The sequence below is a fragment of the Protopterus annectens genome, chromosome 14.part0, assembly GCF_019279795.1.
Source record: "Protopterus annectens isolate FY-2018-M chromosome 14.part0, PAN1.0, whole genome shotgun sequence".
NCBI classification, from domain to species: Eukaryota; Metazoa; Chordata; order Ceratodontiformes; family Protopteridae; genus Protopterus; species Protopterus annectens.
The window spans coordinates 932,653,029-932,668,515 of NC_056748.1; the positions used below are offsets into that span (position 1 = coordinate 932,653,029).

At 40.5% G+C, this 15,487-nt stretch overlaps 1 protein-coding gene across 1 annotated transcript in view; it reads left to right on the top strand.

Moving 5' to 3' along the window:
- The window catches only part of ALDH18A1 (aldehyde dehydrogenase 18 family member A1), a gene marked incomplete in the record, with an annotated part of 362,299 nt that overhangs the window by 48,514 nt on the left and 298,298 nt on the right, over positions 1 to 15,487 (top strand). The window contains 1 exon segment of the mRNA XM_044056733.1: positions 13,386 to 13,512. Within this exon segment, the coding sequence (XP_043912668.1) occupies positions 13,425 to 13,512 (88 nt within the window).

Consider the following 15,487-nt stretch of genomic DNA (forward strand, 5'->3'; position numbering starts at 1 on the left):
AATTTTGGACTTCATAGGGGCCAGGATAGACACTACTCAATCCAGAGTCTTTGTAACAGCGGACAGACTTCGCAGTCTAAGCCTTCACATTCTAGACCTCTTACAATCGTCGGCTCCCCTAGTGGAACTAGTCCTGAGGGCCCTGGGATCCATGGCAGCGGCCATGAGTCGCCCTTCGCTTGTCTGAAGATGAGAATCCTTCAATGGACATTAGAAGTTCAGTGGTCCATTCTCTTTCACCCCCCCTGTCTACTCCTATTCCCCTCAGCAGGATTTTCAGGGAGTCGCTTCTTTGGTGGCTCCACTCCAGAGATCTTCGAGAAGGCCGCCCCTTTGTTATACCCCTCCCCAAGTCACGGTGACCATGGACTCATCTCTCCTCTGGTGGGGGGAGCATTGCATGGGCAGATCTGTCCAAGGCACGTGGACTTTCTCTCCTCTGGTGGGGGGAACATTGCATGGGCAGATCTGTCCAAGGCACGTGGACTTTCTCTCCTCTGGTGGGGGGAGCATTGCATGGGCAGATCTGTCCAAGGCACGTGGACTTTCACAGAGACCTCGCTGCATATCACTGTCCCGGAGATGAGGGCGGTGCGTCTAGCGTTGCAGGCTTTCCATCCTCTTCTTCCTCCAGGAACTATTGCACTTCAGACAGACATGCCGGTAGTCTGGTACATAAACAAACGGGGGAACCAGATCCTATCCACTTTGCAGGGAGGCAGTGATGGGCGATATCCACCAACCTCTTTCTCATAGCAACTCACATCCCGGGTCGGTCAAACATCTTGGTGGACAGGTTGAGTTGGACGATCCTCTCACCTTACGAGTGGTCTTTGAATCCAGCAGTAGCGAAACAAATCTTCCTCCAATGGGGTCAACCTTGCTGCGATCTCTTTGCCTCGCCTTTGAACACAAAGTGCAGCGAGTTCTTCGCTCTGATTCCCCCACCAGGGGAAGCCCCCAGAGATGCTCTAGTTCATGCTTGGCCATCCGGTCTTCTGTATGCTTATCCTCCTCTTCCATTGATGACAAAATTCTTGCAGAAAGCTCGTCGGTTGGGGAGCAGAGTTATCCTCATAGCCCCATTCTGGCCTCGTCAAACTTGGTTCCCTTACCTGCGGTCTCACGTAGTACATCCTCCCTGGATCTTAGATCCCGATCCGGATCTGATCTCTCATCCTTTCGGATTGAAGACCCCCGACCTGGACTACCTCAAGCTCTCAGCTTGGTTTATCAGTTCCCCTAATGGTTAGGACTCCTGGTATATCTTCCTCGGTTAAGGCCATCCTGGTGGCCGCCCATAAACCATCTACCAGGAAAATCTACAAGAGTAAATGGAAACGTTTCTCTGTCTGGGCGGAGCATAGGAACTTGGAACCCTTCATGGCTCCTGTCCCAGCAGTTCTAGACTTTCTCTCACACCTTTGATCAAGGAGCTAGTGCTTCTACTGTTATAGTTCAGTTAGCAGCTATTTCCCACCACCACGTTGGAAACAGTTTGGGGCCCCTAGCGTCCTCCAAGATTTGCAAAACATTCATGAAAGGAACTTTTTTGTTAAGACCCCCTATTAAAGATGCAGTGCCTCCATGGGATCTTACCCTAGTTCTTCAAGCTCTGACTGGGCCTCTTTTTGAACTCGCGGCTTCATTCGACTTAAAATATGCATCTTGGAAAACGGCCTTCCTGATTTCCATTACTTCTGCTAGAAGAATATCGGAGCTTCACGCTCTTTGCAGCAAGCCTCCATAAATCATCTTTCATAAAGACAGGGTCTCCCTCAGGACTAATTCCTCTTTTCTGCCCAAAGTGGCTTCAGAAGCCAACATCAACCAGTCCATCAATCTACCTGTCTTCTTTCCAAATTTCCAAAACAAAGGAGAATACAGACTTCATTGTCTGGATGTTCACAGAAAGTTACGTTTTTACTTAAACAGAGCAGCAGATCTTCGAAAATATGATCAACTTTGTTTCCTTTGCAAAATCCTGTCTGGGGAAACCAGTCACTAAAGTAACCTTAGCCAGATGGATTTCCCAGTGCATTCTCCTAGCATACAAAAGTTCTGGTCGTCCTGAGCCCCTAAGCGTGCAAGCCCATTCTACCCGATCTATGGCTACTTCTGCTGCTTTCTGGTCAAGGATTTCTTTGGACGACATTTGTTCAGCAGCTACTTGGGCTTCCTCTCATACTTTTATTACACACTATAAACTGGATTTAATATCCAGAGGACATGCATCGTTTGGCTCTGCAGTGCTCTGGAATATCCTTCCATAAGGGCCTCCCAAGTTGCTGGTAGCTGGGGACTCTGTCCCACAGGTTGCTGAGCAAATGAAGTTAACTACTTCAGATAAAGAAGTTATGTACTCACCATAACATTCCATCTGAGTAGGTAACTTCATTTGTCTGCAACCAACCCTCCCTCCATCCCCCCGGTCCCTTAGTTTGTTATCAACGGAACAGGATATGTCCTTGTTCACTTGACATCACTGGAACGTATTGTAATCCTTTCCTAGGTTATAGAATTTCTATTGCCTTTTTTTTTTGCAAACTCGACTTGAGGGTTAGAGGGAGATGGTAGGACATTATGGGTAGGGGGCAGGAGCTTGGATCTTTTAGCTTGGAAAGCTGCTGGCTCTGATCCAAATCGGATCAGATACCCACAGGTTGCAGACAAATTAAGTTACCTACTCAGATGGAACATTATGGTGAGTATGTAACTTCTTTTTAGCTTTATTGACTGAATATAACATGAGAGCTTAGAGTTTTTCTCTCGTTTCCTTTCATAGCTTGTGGTCATTGCACCCTACCCCAATAATGAAGAAGCTGTGCCACAAGGCCCATCTTCCGTACGGTTTTACTGAGAATTTTGGCATTGAAAATAGTCTGTGGTCACTATGTCTGACCCCGTTACTACAGGAGCTCTGCCACAAATTCCATATTAGTCCCTTGCAAGTACCCTTCCTCTGGTACTATGTCTCAATAATTATCTCACACATCTACTTAAATAGCATGTTTATAAAACAGTATGCAGCCTTCTCAAGTTTAACTCAGAAATGTTCATTACTACCATATCATCTATTATCTGAAAATTCATAGAATTCCTCCTCTTATATGATGCTGTAAATTTAATTCAGTACAACTTTACTGAATATCTTAAATAGTCTTAACTCCTAGAAGAAAGACACTAAAAGCAATCGATGCAGTTTTGCTATCCAAAAGGATTAGAATGATAATGCTGGACAGAGAAAAAGAATGGAATAATGGCAAAGATATATAAAACACCACAATATCTTGTGAACTTCAGAATGCTTTGCCATCGTACTAAAAATCAAATTAATTAACAAAGGCAAAAAACTGTGCTATAATAACTTTCAGAGTAATAGTAAACACAATACCAAAATTATTCTGGACAGCGATTGAAGTCTTCATCACTGCCAAAATTTCAACTCTAACGTCTCTCCCAATAACTCATTACTCAAACTGCAAAACCGTTCAACACTTATTTCATAGATAATACAGCATCCCTAACCAAGGATTCTCCTGTATCTAATTCCAACCCTGCCCAATAGCCACTTATCACCTCATCCACTTTCACCTTCAAACCTGTGCCCACATCTTGTATAAAACTACTGTTAAACTCAAACCATGCTGTATTTCAGCTGATAACCTTATGAGGAAGTACCTTTAACATAGCAACCCAATAGCCTTGCCTACCCTGTCTTAATCCTTAGAAATAGGTCATTCAAGGAAACTGATGTTCCCACTGTTTGGAAAAAAAAACACACATTATCCCTCTGCACAGAGGAAGTTCAGCAGACATCACTAACTTCAGATCTATTGCAATCTTGTCCCCTTCCCCAAAGTAAAAAAATTGCTAAATATCTCCTGTGGGAAAACCCCCTGTCCCTCACACAACATGGCTTCCAACCTTCCCATAGTTCTAATACTGCCCTTCTAACGTATATTGATACTGTCAGTAAAACTAGAGATAGCTGCAAACTGGACATCTCCTTATTTCTAGACTTGACTAAAGCCTTCAACACATTTTGTCACAAAAAACTTCTACTTCAGATCTCTTCAATGGATTTCCCTCAGCCCACCCTTCTGTGGTTCAGAAGCTACCTGCCCAATAAGTATCGGTCAGTAAAATGGCACTCGACCCTTTCTCCATACCTCCCAGTCACCACCGGTGTACCACAAGGCTCTATCCTTTGTCCACTCCTTTAACATCCTCACCAACACCCTCTACGCTCCCACACAGCAGGTCTCCCTAATACAGTACACAGATTACTCTTGAATCGTATGCACATCTGACAAGGCACATCTCAAAAAATTACTTGGGGAAGCTTTCAGCCACTGAAACATGGCTTTGTAACTCACAGCTCATGCTCAACCTTAAAAAAAATTCCCCAAATCCCCCCTCATGAAAAAAAAAATGTGAAGTCCTATCCCTTGATGATACAGTTGAAGTCACTTTTCATAAGCAAATTATTAGGGATGATAGTGTACGTAATCTTAAATTTGATCTGTATGTACAAAATTGCACAGGAAAAACTCCTCCAGTTGTACAATTGTGAATGATTTAGTTTTTCTGGTATATCCGTAAAATCTGCCAAGTGTTTACTGCATTGCTCTCTTGCTAAAGGTTTCTTAGCTATGCATCCTAGTCCACACTGAAGTGTGCTACTTTACCCCCCCCCAAACTTTTCTCAATGCTGTTGTTGTTGCTGCTGTTGTTGTCTTTCGGCTTTTCCCGGTTCGGGGTCGCTACAGCGGAACTCTGGTCCGCTAATGATTGGCAGTAGATTTTGACAAATGCCAAGGTGCCAGGTCGACGTTCAGCCTTCAACGAAGGCATGCCCATTTACGCATGTCTTTCAAATGCCCACCGAACCACGGGGAGGACATTCAGACTCCACACAGAAGGCACTCCCCGCACTCCAGCCGAGAATCGAACAGGAAAACCTCTTGCTGTGAGGCAACAAAGCTACCGCTGCACCACCACGGATAGTTCCCAAACCTTTCTCAATGTACTATTTTAAAATAACTGCCTGTTGCTGCCTTAATGCTTACCCTAGAATCTCTGCTTCTCTCTTTTCCTAGTTACCTCCACTAGCATACTGCAGCTGCTGCATAACGGTGTCTACAGGATTGCAATTTGGCTACCCCTTTTTACTCCCACTAGTTCCCTCCTAGCATTTCACCTAAATATTAGAAGTATTAACAATAAGGTTCCCAACCTACACTCACTCCTAGCAACCCACTCCACAGACATTTGTGTCTTAAGGAAACCTGGCTAAAACCTAGTACTACCGACAATGAGATACTACCCCCCAGGATATAATCTACACCGGTTAGACCATGCTACTAAGAAAGGAGGTGGGATAGCAGTCCTTTACAAAAAACACTCTAAATGTTAATAGAGACACCATTCAACCACCCCAATTCAACAATGCTGAACTCCAGATAACCAAATTACATATTAACCAGTACAAACATAGTCTGTGGATATATTCCACCAGGCAACAACTTAAATACCCTAGGGGATATCCTGTAATGGTTAACCACTACGTATCCCCAAGAAACCATAGTTCTTGGTGACTTAACACCGACTGGCACCCCTGCTCCTCTGACCCCCCCCCACACTCCTATAAACTTATCTTGGTTTAAACAGACCATAACCTCTCCCACTAGGATAAACAAACCGACCAACAGGGAAAGTGTCCTGGACTGGATCCTAGTTAACAACCAACCCCAACTGTATACTGCTGGCACTCTCCCTGACAACCTTAGAGACCATTTTCTAACCTATATCGTAAAACATAAGGTGGGGAAACCCTGACCAGACCAAATATAAAACAGTGAGAAACAAAAAAAACCTTGACACTGCAGTATTCCTAAATGAACTACAAGCAGTTGACTGGTCAAAACTAAAAAATCTGCCATTAGAAGAGGCTGTAGCTCATAACACTAAATTCCTAAGTATCCTTGATTCCCATGCTCCAGCACGTATAGTAAAGTCTAGATCAAACACAGCACCATGGCTCACAAAAGAGACCAAACTAAAATCAAAGCTAGAAACAAAGCCTGGGCCAGCTAGAGAACAACCAAAGCCTCACTTGACCATCTAAAATATCGTCTACTCAGGAATGACGCACAAAAATCTATTTTACTGGATAAAAAAAGCTTCTACCATAATCTCCTACAAAAACACCAAAACAACCCCCAAAAGTTCTGGGCAGGCTTAAATCAACTACTTAATTCAGGACATTCTACCACCCCAACCCCGGCTAACCATACCTATAGTTCCCCAGAGACCATAGCTAGCTCTTGTAACTTTTTCACCGAAACAATCCAATCCCTAGCAAGTCACCAAGTTAAACCACACGCCTAATTTATCCACAAATCACCCCGAATTTAGCCTCCAACTAATATCCACTAGTTTTATCAAAATTCTCCTAAAAAAACTGAAACCTACCACCCTCGCTGCTGACCTCCTCCCTGCAGAGTATCTACAAATAGCTGCAGATGCCATTGCATATCCCATATCTATCCTTATCAACAGAACCTTATCCAAAAATGCTGTCCCCTGCCTCTGGAAAATATCCCACGTCATCCCACTCCATAAAGGTGGTAGCTCAATAGACATGTCCAACTATAGACCCATTGCCATTCTTTCCCCACTATCCAAAATAATGGAGAAATGTGTACACAAGCAACTAATGCAATACCTTACACAGAATAACTTACGATCCAACTCCCAGCATGGCTTCAGGCCATACCACAGCACCACCTCAGCCCTCCTTTCCTTTACTAATGCCATAAACAATAGCAGAAATGACCACAGGCTAACCTCCGTCCTCTTCCTTGACCTATCAAAAGCCTTTGACATGGTCAACCATGAACCTTTTCTCATTCTTTCTCTAAACTCCATTTCCCTCAAAACGCGCACTATCCAGTGGTTCCAGTCCTACCCAACAGTTAGACAACAGGCGGTACTATGGCAAGGCAAACTCTCCAGTCAGCTACCTCTCACACTTGGTGTCCCTCAAGGCTCCATACTAGGCCCAATAGTCTTTGCCATTTTTATCAATAATCTTCACACTGCTATCCCTAGAGCTACCTGTATTCAATATGCAGATGATTCCACTCTCATGTTCAGCCACCTCCCCATCCGAACTACAAATGTTAACCCAAAGTACATTTAACACCATTAAGAACTGGCTCGCCAACCAACGCCTACTACTGAACCTCAATAAAACTAAACTTCTACTCTTCACCCCCACTAGTAGATCTGCCACACTTTCATTCTGTGTCACATCTAACAATGGCACCACTATCTCCTCAGATCAACACACTAAACTTCTAGGGGTTATCATAGACAGTAATCTCAAATTTGACCTACAGGTCAACAAAACCATACAGACCATCAATAAGAAGCTTGGATCACTGTATAAAAACAAGACACTCTTAACCCCACTGGCTAGGACTGAAATCGCCTGATCACACCTACTCCCTCCTCTTTTTTTTGTTTTTTTTTGTTTGTTTGTTTTTTTATATGCCTCACCTGTACTCTCAAACCTCAATAAAAGCAAATGAAGTAAGTTGTCTCCTAGCTACAACCATATTGCCAGATTCGCCACTGGCTCCACCTATAGAACCAGTCACTGCCAGAACCTGAAACAACTAGAACTGCCCGGCTTAATTCAATTCAATTATCAACTCTTAATAGCGCGCAAAGTTCTGTACCACCCTAAAGATACCCCCTCTCATAAATATTAAGCCATATAGCAACCTGAGATCCTCAAGGTCAGCCGACAAATTACTGGTCCAAACCCACAAAGCTAATAACTCGGCTGGTGAATCCCTGTTCACCAACTTTGTTGACAAAACCTGGAATGCCTTGCCAAACTATATAACCCTACAATCCTCCAAAAGTCTCTTGAAAACAAACCTCAAACAGCATCTCAGATTGAACTGGCTATGCCCGTGTATCAACCCAGATTAAGTTATAAAACAATAGCATAATCAGTAAATATAGCATATTCAGTAATTATCATAGCATAATCAGTAATTATCATAACATCTAACTACATCACCATGCTATGTATCCAATCTTACTTGTAATTGCGTCTGTCCATGAGAACTGAGCGTCCCTACTAGGGGCTTAACTGTGTGTTACAATCATACTTGTAATTGTGTCTGTCCATGAGAACTGTGAGCCTCTACTAGGGAACATTACTAAACCTATGTACATAAGATATATTACCACTTTGATTTTATATATTCTAATTGTTTTCTAACTTGTGTAACCTTTGTATGTCTGTCTGAGAACTGTGAGTCCCTACTAGGGAACATTACTAAACCAATGTACATAAGGTATATTACCACTTTTTTTTATATATATATTCTAATTGTTTTCTAACTTCTTGTGTAACCCTATGTACATAAGATATATTACCACTTTGATTTTATATATTCTAATTGTTTTCTAACTTGTGTAACCTTTGTATGTCTGTCTGAGAACTGTGAGTCCCTACTAGGGAACATTACTAAACCAATGTACATAAGGTATATTACCACTTTTTTTTATATATATATTCTAATTGTTATCTAACTTCTTGTGTAACCTTTTGTATGTTTGACTATGTGGAGCTTTTCTCCCCGGGCCTCTGCTGAAAATGGACATGTATCCAGTCGGACTGTCCCGGTAAACTAAATGTAAAATAAAAGAAATAATAATAAATCAAAAACTAAGGATGCTTTATAGATCCAAAAACTTTCTTACCAACCCAAGTAAAACTACACCTGCCACTACTTATCTTCCCATCCTTACTAACTTTTAGGCATCACAAAAATCAAAACTTGAACAATGCTTTACCAGAATTGCTAAATTTGCAGCAAATCTCTTTCAGAACCAAGAGCTGTTTAACACTAAAACTAAAAAGCCTAAATTGGTTAGAACTACCCCATCAACATGTACACCACTTCTTACCACTTATAAAATTATTCAGCATCCATCTGCTTGTCTAGAACTAAATAACATTGTACAAAACTGTATTTCCAGGCAGTCATTGCGATCCATTGGCCAACACTTTCTTTCCAAAGACATATCATATCTACTGGGCATTGTCTGTACTTATAACCATGTTGTAAGGCCTGGAACTCCTTACCTGTGTCCAACAGGTCAACACCGTCCCTCCCATCCTTCATAAACCATTCTGAAAGATTTCCTAGCCAAAGTCTAGCTCTCTGCTTGCTCAACATCCGGATAAATTAAATGTGAACAGATACCTATTCATACTGATTTACTATCATTATGTCAAGTCACAGGGGGCCAAATCCACACATCCCGAATGTCAGAATGCCTAACACCTACATTAACTGCTGTTCCTGTGTCCAGAGTGGTGGGGAGTATCGAGGTTTGGTGTTTGTGTCAGGTATACCAGAATTCTGCATTCCTACCTTCACAGAAGCGCATGGACCATATGAAGACTCAACCACCTGTGACTCAACATCATAGAAAACCTTCATACCTTACATTTGCTTGCTGTGCCTTCTTCATTCACCGCCTTACTTTTAACAGTTTCTTGGCTTTCACTCTAAATGTACTCTAAGCCTGCTTTTCTCTCACCTCATATTGTATTTCCTGTTTGTGTTATACTAACTTACCTTTTAACTTCTCTGTAAACTGGCTAAAATTTCTTTACATATTAAATCATTTTCTCTTGTTATCCATTTTTTTTCATTTTTTTTGTTTAATTTGGTATAATTACTTAAACTATAGTAGATTTTGTATTATTTTTAAAGACTGTAAAAGTATTTTTCTTAAAATATTTCGTAACACTTTGGAACTTTTCTTCATGGGCCTCTGCTGAGAATGAGCTTTTACCCGGTCGTACTTTCCCAGTAATCAAATATTCAATAAATACATATTTAGGTTTTTCAAATACAAAATAATAAAATTTACACAACTATTAAAGGACACAAAGTATTTTTTTATATTTAGCATTTCATGTTTTTTTCGCATGAGAGACTGTGCAAATAGGGCTTGTCCTGCTTAAAGTGGGACAGGTTGTAACCCTAATTAATATTACTCTATTAATTAGTTCAGTTTTATCTGGTAATTTATAATTTTTGGCTGTTTTTGTTTTCAAATTGTCAGCATTTCTGTGTGATGCACACAGTAGCAGATTTTGATCCCTCTAAACTAACATCGAGTATGTATGCTGCCTTTGGTAAAGGAGGTAGTCTGAAGAATGCTGTGTTTTCTTTCTGCGATATAACATTTAGAATACTTCCCACATCTCCGATACTGGGGGATTCTTCTGCCTGCTAATACTGTTACTTTTCTGCTCGGTTACGGATCCCTTTTATTTGGAATGGTTACGTGTACTTTGCAGTGATGCAAAACATCTGGGTGTGCAGTGCTGTAACTTCTTGTAATGTTTCATCATCTTGCCAGTGAAGCAGAGGAGAGATTTCTGAGACTGCCTACATGCTGGTTTTATTGGCCGTAGTTTGCTAATCCTGTTTATTCCTCTGCTGAGTGGATTATCATCATCAGGAATCCTACATTTATTGCTGCTGACTTTCAACTTTTCTCGGGCTGTGAATTCCTTCTGCAGGTGCTGACGTGTTAAATTAATACTAAAAGAACATACACTGCATGAATACTAATCACAGTGTAATAATTGTGGTATGTGTGGTAGGACTATAGAAGCAATGCTGAGTGTATGATTTGAGGAAGGGTTTCTGTGTTTTTAAGTGTGTGGAATTGGATTCACTGTACATGCTTGTTTGAGAGATTCAGCATTCCTGTAGGACTGTTAGTTGATGTGTTGAAAGTCACATTTTAACATAAATGAAACGGATCACAGCAGCTGCATTATTATGTTATTCTGTTCATATACTTTGTTACAAAATCTAAATGGTACTTTAAGACCTATTCATTATTTCTATATCTGTTGCCAGTTCTGCTGTACTATGACTGCATTTAGAATTCCAGCTCAGCGTAATAGTTGCCCTGCTTTTGACTTTAAGTTCTTAATTAACATTTCTTTCTTTAAATGTAGAGTGGAAATCTAGTCTTGGAACTTGAGAAAATATTAATAACAATGAGTTGGAGCATTGTCTCACCAATGCCTGGTATTCTTGTAATTGTTTAAAAGCTGTACCTTATAGTAATACTAAAAGCTTGTGTCCAAGTCACTTTTAATGTTTTGACAGTTGCCTGCAGATACAGCACTTGTTTACATACCACTCTATCCACGATTAGATGTACCAAGGAACGTCTTGTGTGCAAGTTGTTACAGCATCAACTGATAAGACCTTCTCTAGGGAAAGTGTACCGATTTTGGGATCGGCTTGTGAACCTTTTTCAGACACAACCCAAACATACAGTGCGAATCAGGATGGTGTTGTACAGGGATAACACAGACAAAAGTTCATACATTTTTCAAGAGTCAAGTGATGCTTATTTATGTCTTATTTAGTAATTTTATCTTGTAATCCTGATGTACAAGCTCACCAGAGCCTTCATTTCAGGTGCTCAGCATTGGGAGGTTAAATAATTTTTCCTTGCCGTACTACATATGTGTGTAAGTTGTAAGAGTTAAATTTTTTCCATGCCTGGTTTAAGCTCTTTTTCAGTATTTTTCCTGCAGAATTTGATGTAGGATTTTGTCATATTTTTAAAAGCACTGGTTATTTTTTCTTTGCGTTCTTAGACTGTGGTGCTGTCTTTTTTGCATGTCAGGACTGTAAAGTTGATGCTGACTGTACTTCTTTTCCAAGCAGTCTGGGAGTAATTCTCTCTTCTGAATCTCTCCTTGTTACTTGATTGCATTTTTTTGTTTGCAGTATTGTTTCGTTTTCCATTGAATGTAAAATTTCACTGTTAAAAAGGGAGCAAGCCCTTAGCGACTGTTTAAGGAACACCTCTGCCTATGATAGTATCCTAATTCGTTTGAGAGGTAGGGTTTGATTTAAATTTTGGCATTCTGTTTTGCTTGCATGAGTTTTCATGTTTAGTTGCTCAAACTTGTATCCCTCTTATTTTAAGGCCCCTTCAGAGAGATGCATAGCATTTCCCTTCTTGTGTACAAGGGTATATAATAATTTGTAATATCACTAGTGTGCATGATGCGTATGTAGTGCATGGTGTGCCGTTATGCTCAAATATCGTTATATGATCTCCTGGTTCAAATGTACTATAGCACAAGACTTAAGCACCCTTCTAAGTGTTGCTAATAGTGTTAAGCACCTTTAACAAATGAGTTACTTCCAACTCCATTGCTCTCTGCTGTATATATTGCACTCTCTGTAAAAATGCATTTGGGAACCAGCTGCTGCTTTGCACAGGAAATATGTAAAGATGTATAGCAGTTCCCAACAGCATTACTGGCTTTCAAAACTGGCACAACACATTACTGTTTTTAATGCCTAGTAGTACATGTAGCAGACAGATCTCTATGCACTGCAAAAAATCATTCATGATCAGATCTCCAGTCATAACATGTTATGTGCGTTCATCATGGATGCCAAGATTCACCTCTCGAGGTGATAAACAAGTTGTGATTGGCAAACCAATTGTAATCCTTCATACCCTCATGCTGACTGGCACTCAGTGGATACCAGGGTTACTAAGGTGTGTAAAATATTTCTGTATATACTTGTACTATAGATGTGGTTGATCTTAGTCTATAGGAAACTGGATACTGGATGGTGAATTTTCTGAAATACTGCCAATTCTGTTGGGTCGTTGAAGGTACAATTTATTTTCACACACTGCTATGCAGGAGAGATGATTACTGACGTACTTCAGTTTTTGTGACTGATGGCTATAGGAGCTGTTGAGGTGAAGGCTGTACATGGATGGAAAATGGTTTATCTTATCTAAATTTTTTTTAAATATTCAAGAAAGAGACAGGTATTCAGATGAATAAACTGCAAAATATGGTAATCATAGCAGAGTTTTTGCAAAAAGTTTGATTTTGTTAAAAAATTAGAGGAATATTTGTTTATTTTGCTTTAAGACAGAATAATCATAGTTTGCAAGTTGGCAAATAGTACAGGAAGTATTGTATCTGCAGTTTGTAGCAACCAGTTTGTTGATCATAGGATAACTTCTGTAGAGATGCAGGTGAGTAGTTCTGTAATCCTGTCATGGTTGTAGTAGTCTGTTTTTATAACAAGAAGCATGACGTGTGCGTTTTCCATATGAATTGCAGATAGGATAACCGATTGTGTGTTCTCGTTTAATTTGTGGCAATACCATTGCTCAAGAAGGAGCATCAGAACTGTTTCATTTTGTAACCTTTAACTGCTATTGTGTTTTTGTTTTGTTTCATTTCCATTTGTAATTATTCTCACTTTTTTCTTCAGGTGTTTTTTTAGTAAGAATATCATCCTACACCCTTGACCATGTTACGCAGTGTTGGCCTCAGATCTCTGTTTAGTTCAACTGCCAAGTATCTACCTTCCAAATCCAGTCCTGTAACTTGGGTAAAATGTAAGTGTGCCTCTCATTTAAATCTCTCTGAAGTACATATCATGAAACTTTAAAATGAGTTAATTGCAAAAGGTTTTCTGAAAAACTTGAGGTTTACTAACAAGCAGAGCAACTCATCTTTAAGCTGCTGTGCCAGCATAGATTAACTTTGTTCCAGTGGTAACCTGTGTTTTGATTTATGAACCTGGATTGTTCAGCTGTAAGGGGAAAAAGATCAAAGATCTGGTTGATTTTGTTTAGAATGTTTTGGACCAGATCTGCAAAGATATGTATAGTTGTTGGTGCCAGCTGGTACTACTGTTTTGCAAGTCATACTGCTGCTGCTATTCAGCAAACATTAACAGGATGCATGTAGGATGGCACATTCCTTTTGGATGCCATTGTTCGCAGGACTTTCTGAGGGAAGGTATTTTGGCTGCCTCTTACAGTGCTGGTTGTGACTTGCTTCTCTCTAAGGAGACATTCTTGTACCTTATTTTTACCCCCCCCCCCCAATGACCATCAATCTTCCTTCCCTGAGGTTCCATTTACTTATGTCTTCCTCCTTTGTTAAGAGAATGTGGGAAAAGAGAAGAAAATTGGGGATTTTTGTATGTGCTGCCCTGTCTCTGCAGGGCAGATGCGGTACACTGCTTGCAGAGTCGAGCCCAATGTAGATATAGCCATACAACAATAGTGCTATAAAGTGCCAACACACCTTAGCAGGGCTTATGTTCCTGAGCTCCTTTAGACACTTCCCTCATTTGGCACACCTGAGGCAGGACTTGCACATTTCACCGCTGCCGAGATGGGTAAGCTACCATAAATTGCACACTGCCATTACTCCTCTGGTTTCTTCATCATCTGGGTCATTGTCTGAACCTGGATGACTGGTGTGTAACCATTATTGCATCCCTCTGCACTATAGGATGAGTATCTTCCGCAGAGAATTTGCCAGACCTTCTCTTCCTGCATGTGTCAAAACCATGGTTCCCTCCAGGGAAAGATCTTCCAGATCGGCTCGTTCTCTATGAATACTTACACGGGCAAAAGCTTGGGTAGTTGTAGAGATGCAAGTGAGTAGTGTCTGTAGTAATGCTAGGCTGGTGCCATACTAGAGAGTTTACATGATTTTGCTGATAACTTCATAAAAGTACATTAAGGGCTCTTGAGCTTTTGTTCTTTGATCTAGCTATCCACTGTGTGAAGATTATAGTCTGAAAGGGCAGTTCCAAGTGTCATTCCTGAGTGGCTGTATGTACTGTTTTTAGGAGAAGTGTGCAACAAAAGTGACATTTTTGCTATATTAAAGTACAGGTTTTAGTAACTGTGAGTTTAATTTTAAAAACGTGCATACTGCAGATTATATTGCATATGTGCATAAAACCTGTTTGATAAAGGGAGTATTCAGAGAGTAAAATAGCACAATATTCATGGAGCATACTGCATAAGTTAAGCACAGCATGACAGTATAGTACAGAACCATAAGGTGCAGATGCTTAAATAGGAATGAGAATATCTGGGTAACAGAACAGCATAAATCTTGGCAGCATAACGACAATTGCAACACAAGCACATTTAAAAAAAAGAAACTGATTTTATTTTAAGTTGCTCTTGAAATGGGATCACTTAGTAAAACGGTGTTATAGTTGCTGATCAGTGATTTTTTTCACCCCCCCCCTTCTAGGACTTGAACCTTCAACATTATCCATTATATTCATAGTTTGTATCTTGCTGTATTTTTTTTCCACTGGTTGCTCAAGCTTGGCATACATTCTGAATAGTTCTCTATCTTTTAGTTTTCATATTTCTGAAGTCTCCTCTGCCTCCACCCCCTCACAGCACACTCTAATGTATGTAGGCAAACGAGTCTATTGCAGTGATTAATCCCCCTCACTTCAGTGGCCACACTCTTTCTTTTCCCTTGAAACAGAGGCAGAAAGACTGTTAACGTTTTTTAGTTTGGCTGTAAAATGCTTTTAAATAGCCTGATCTG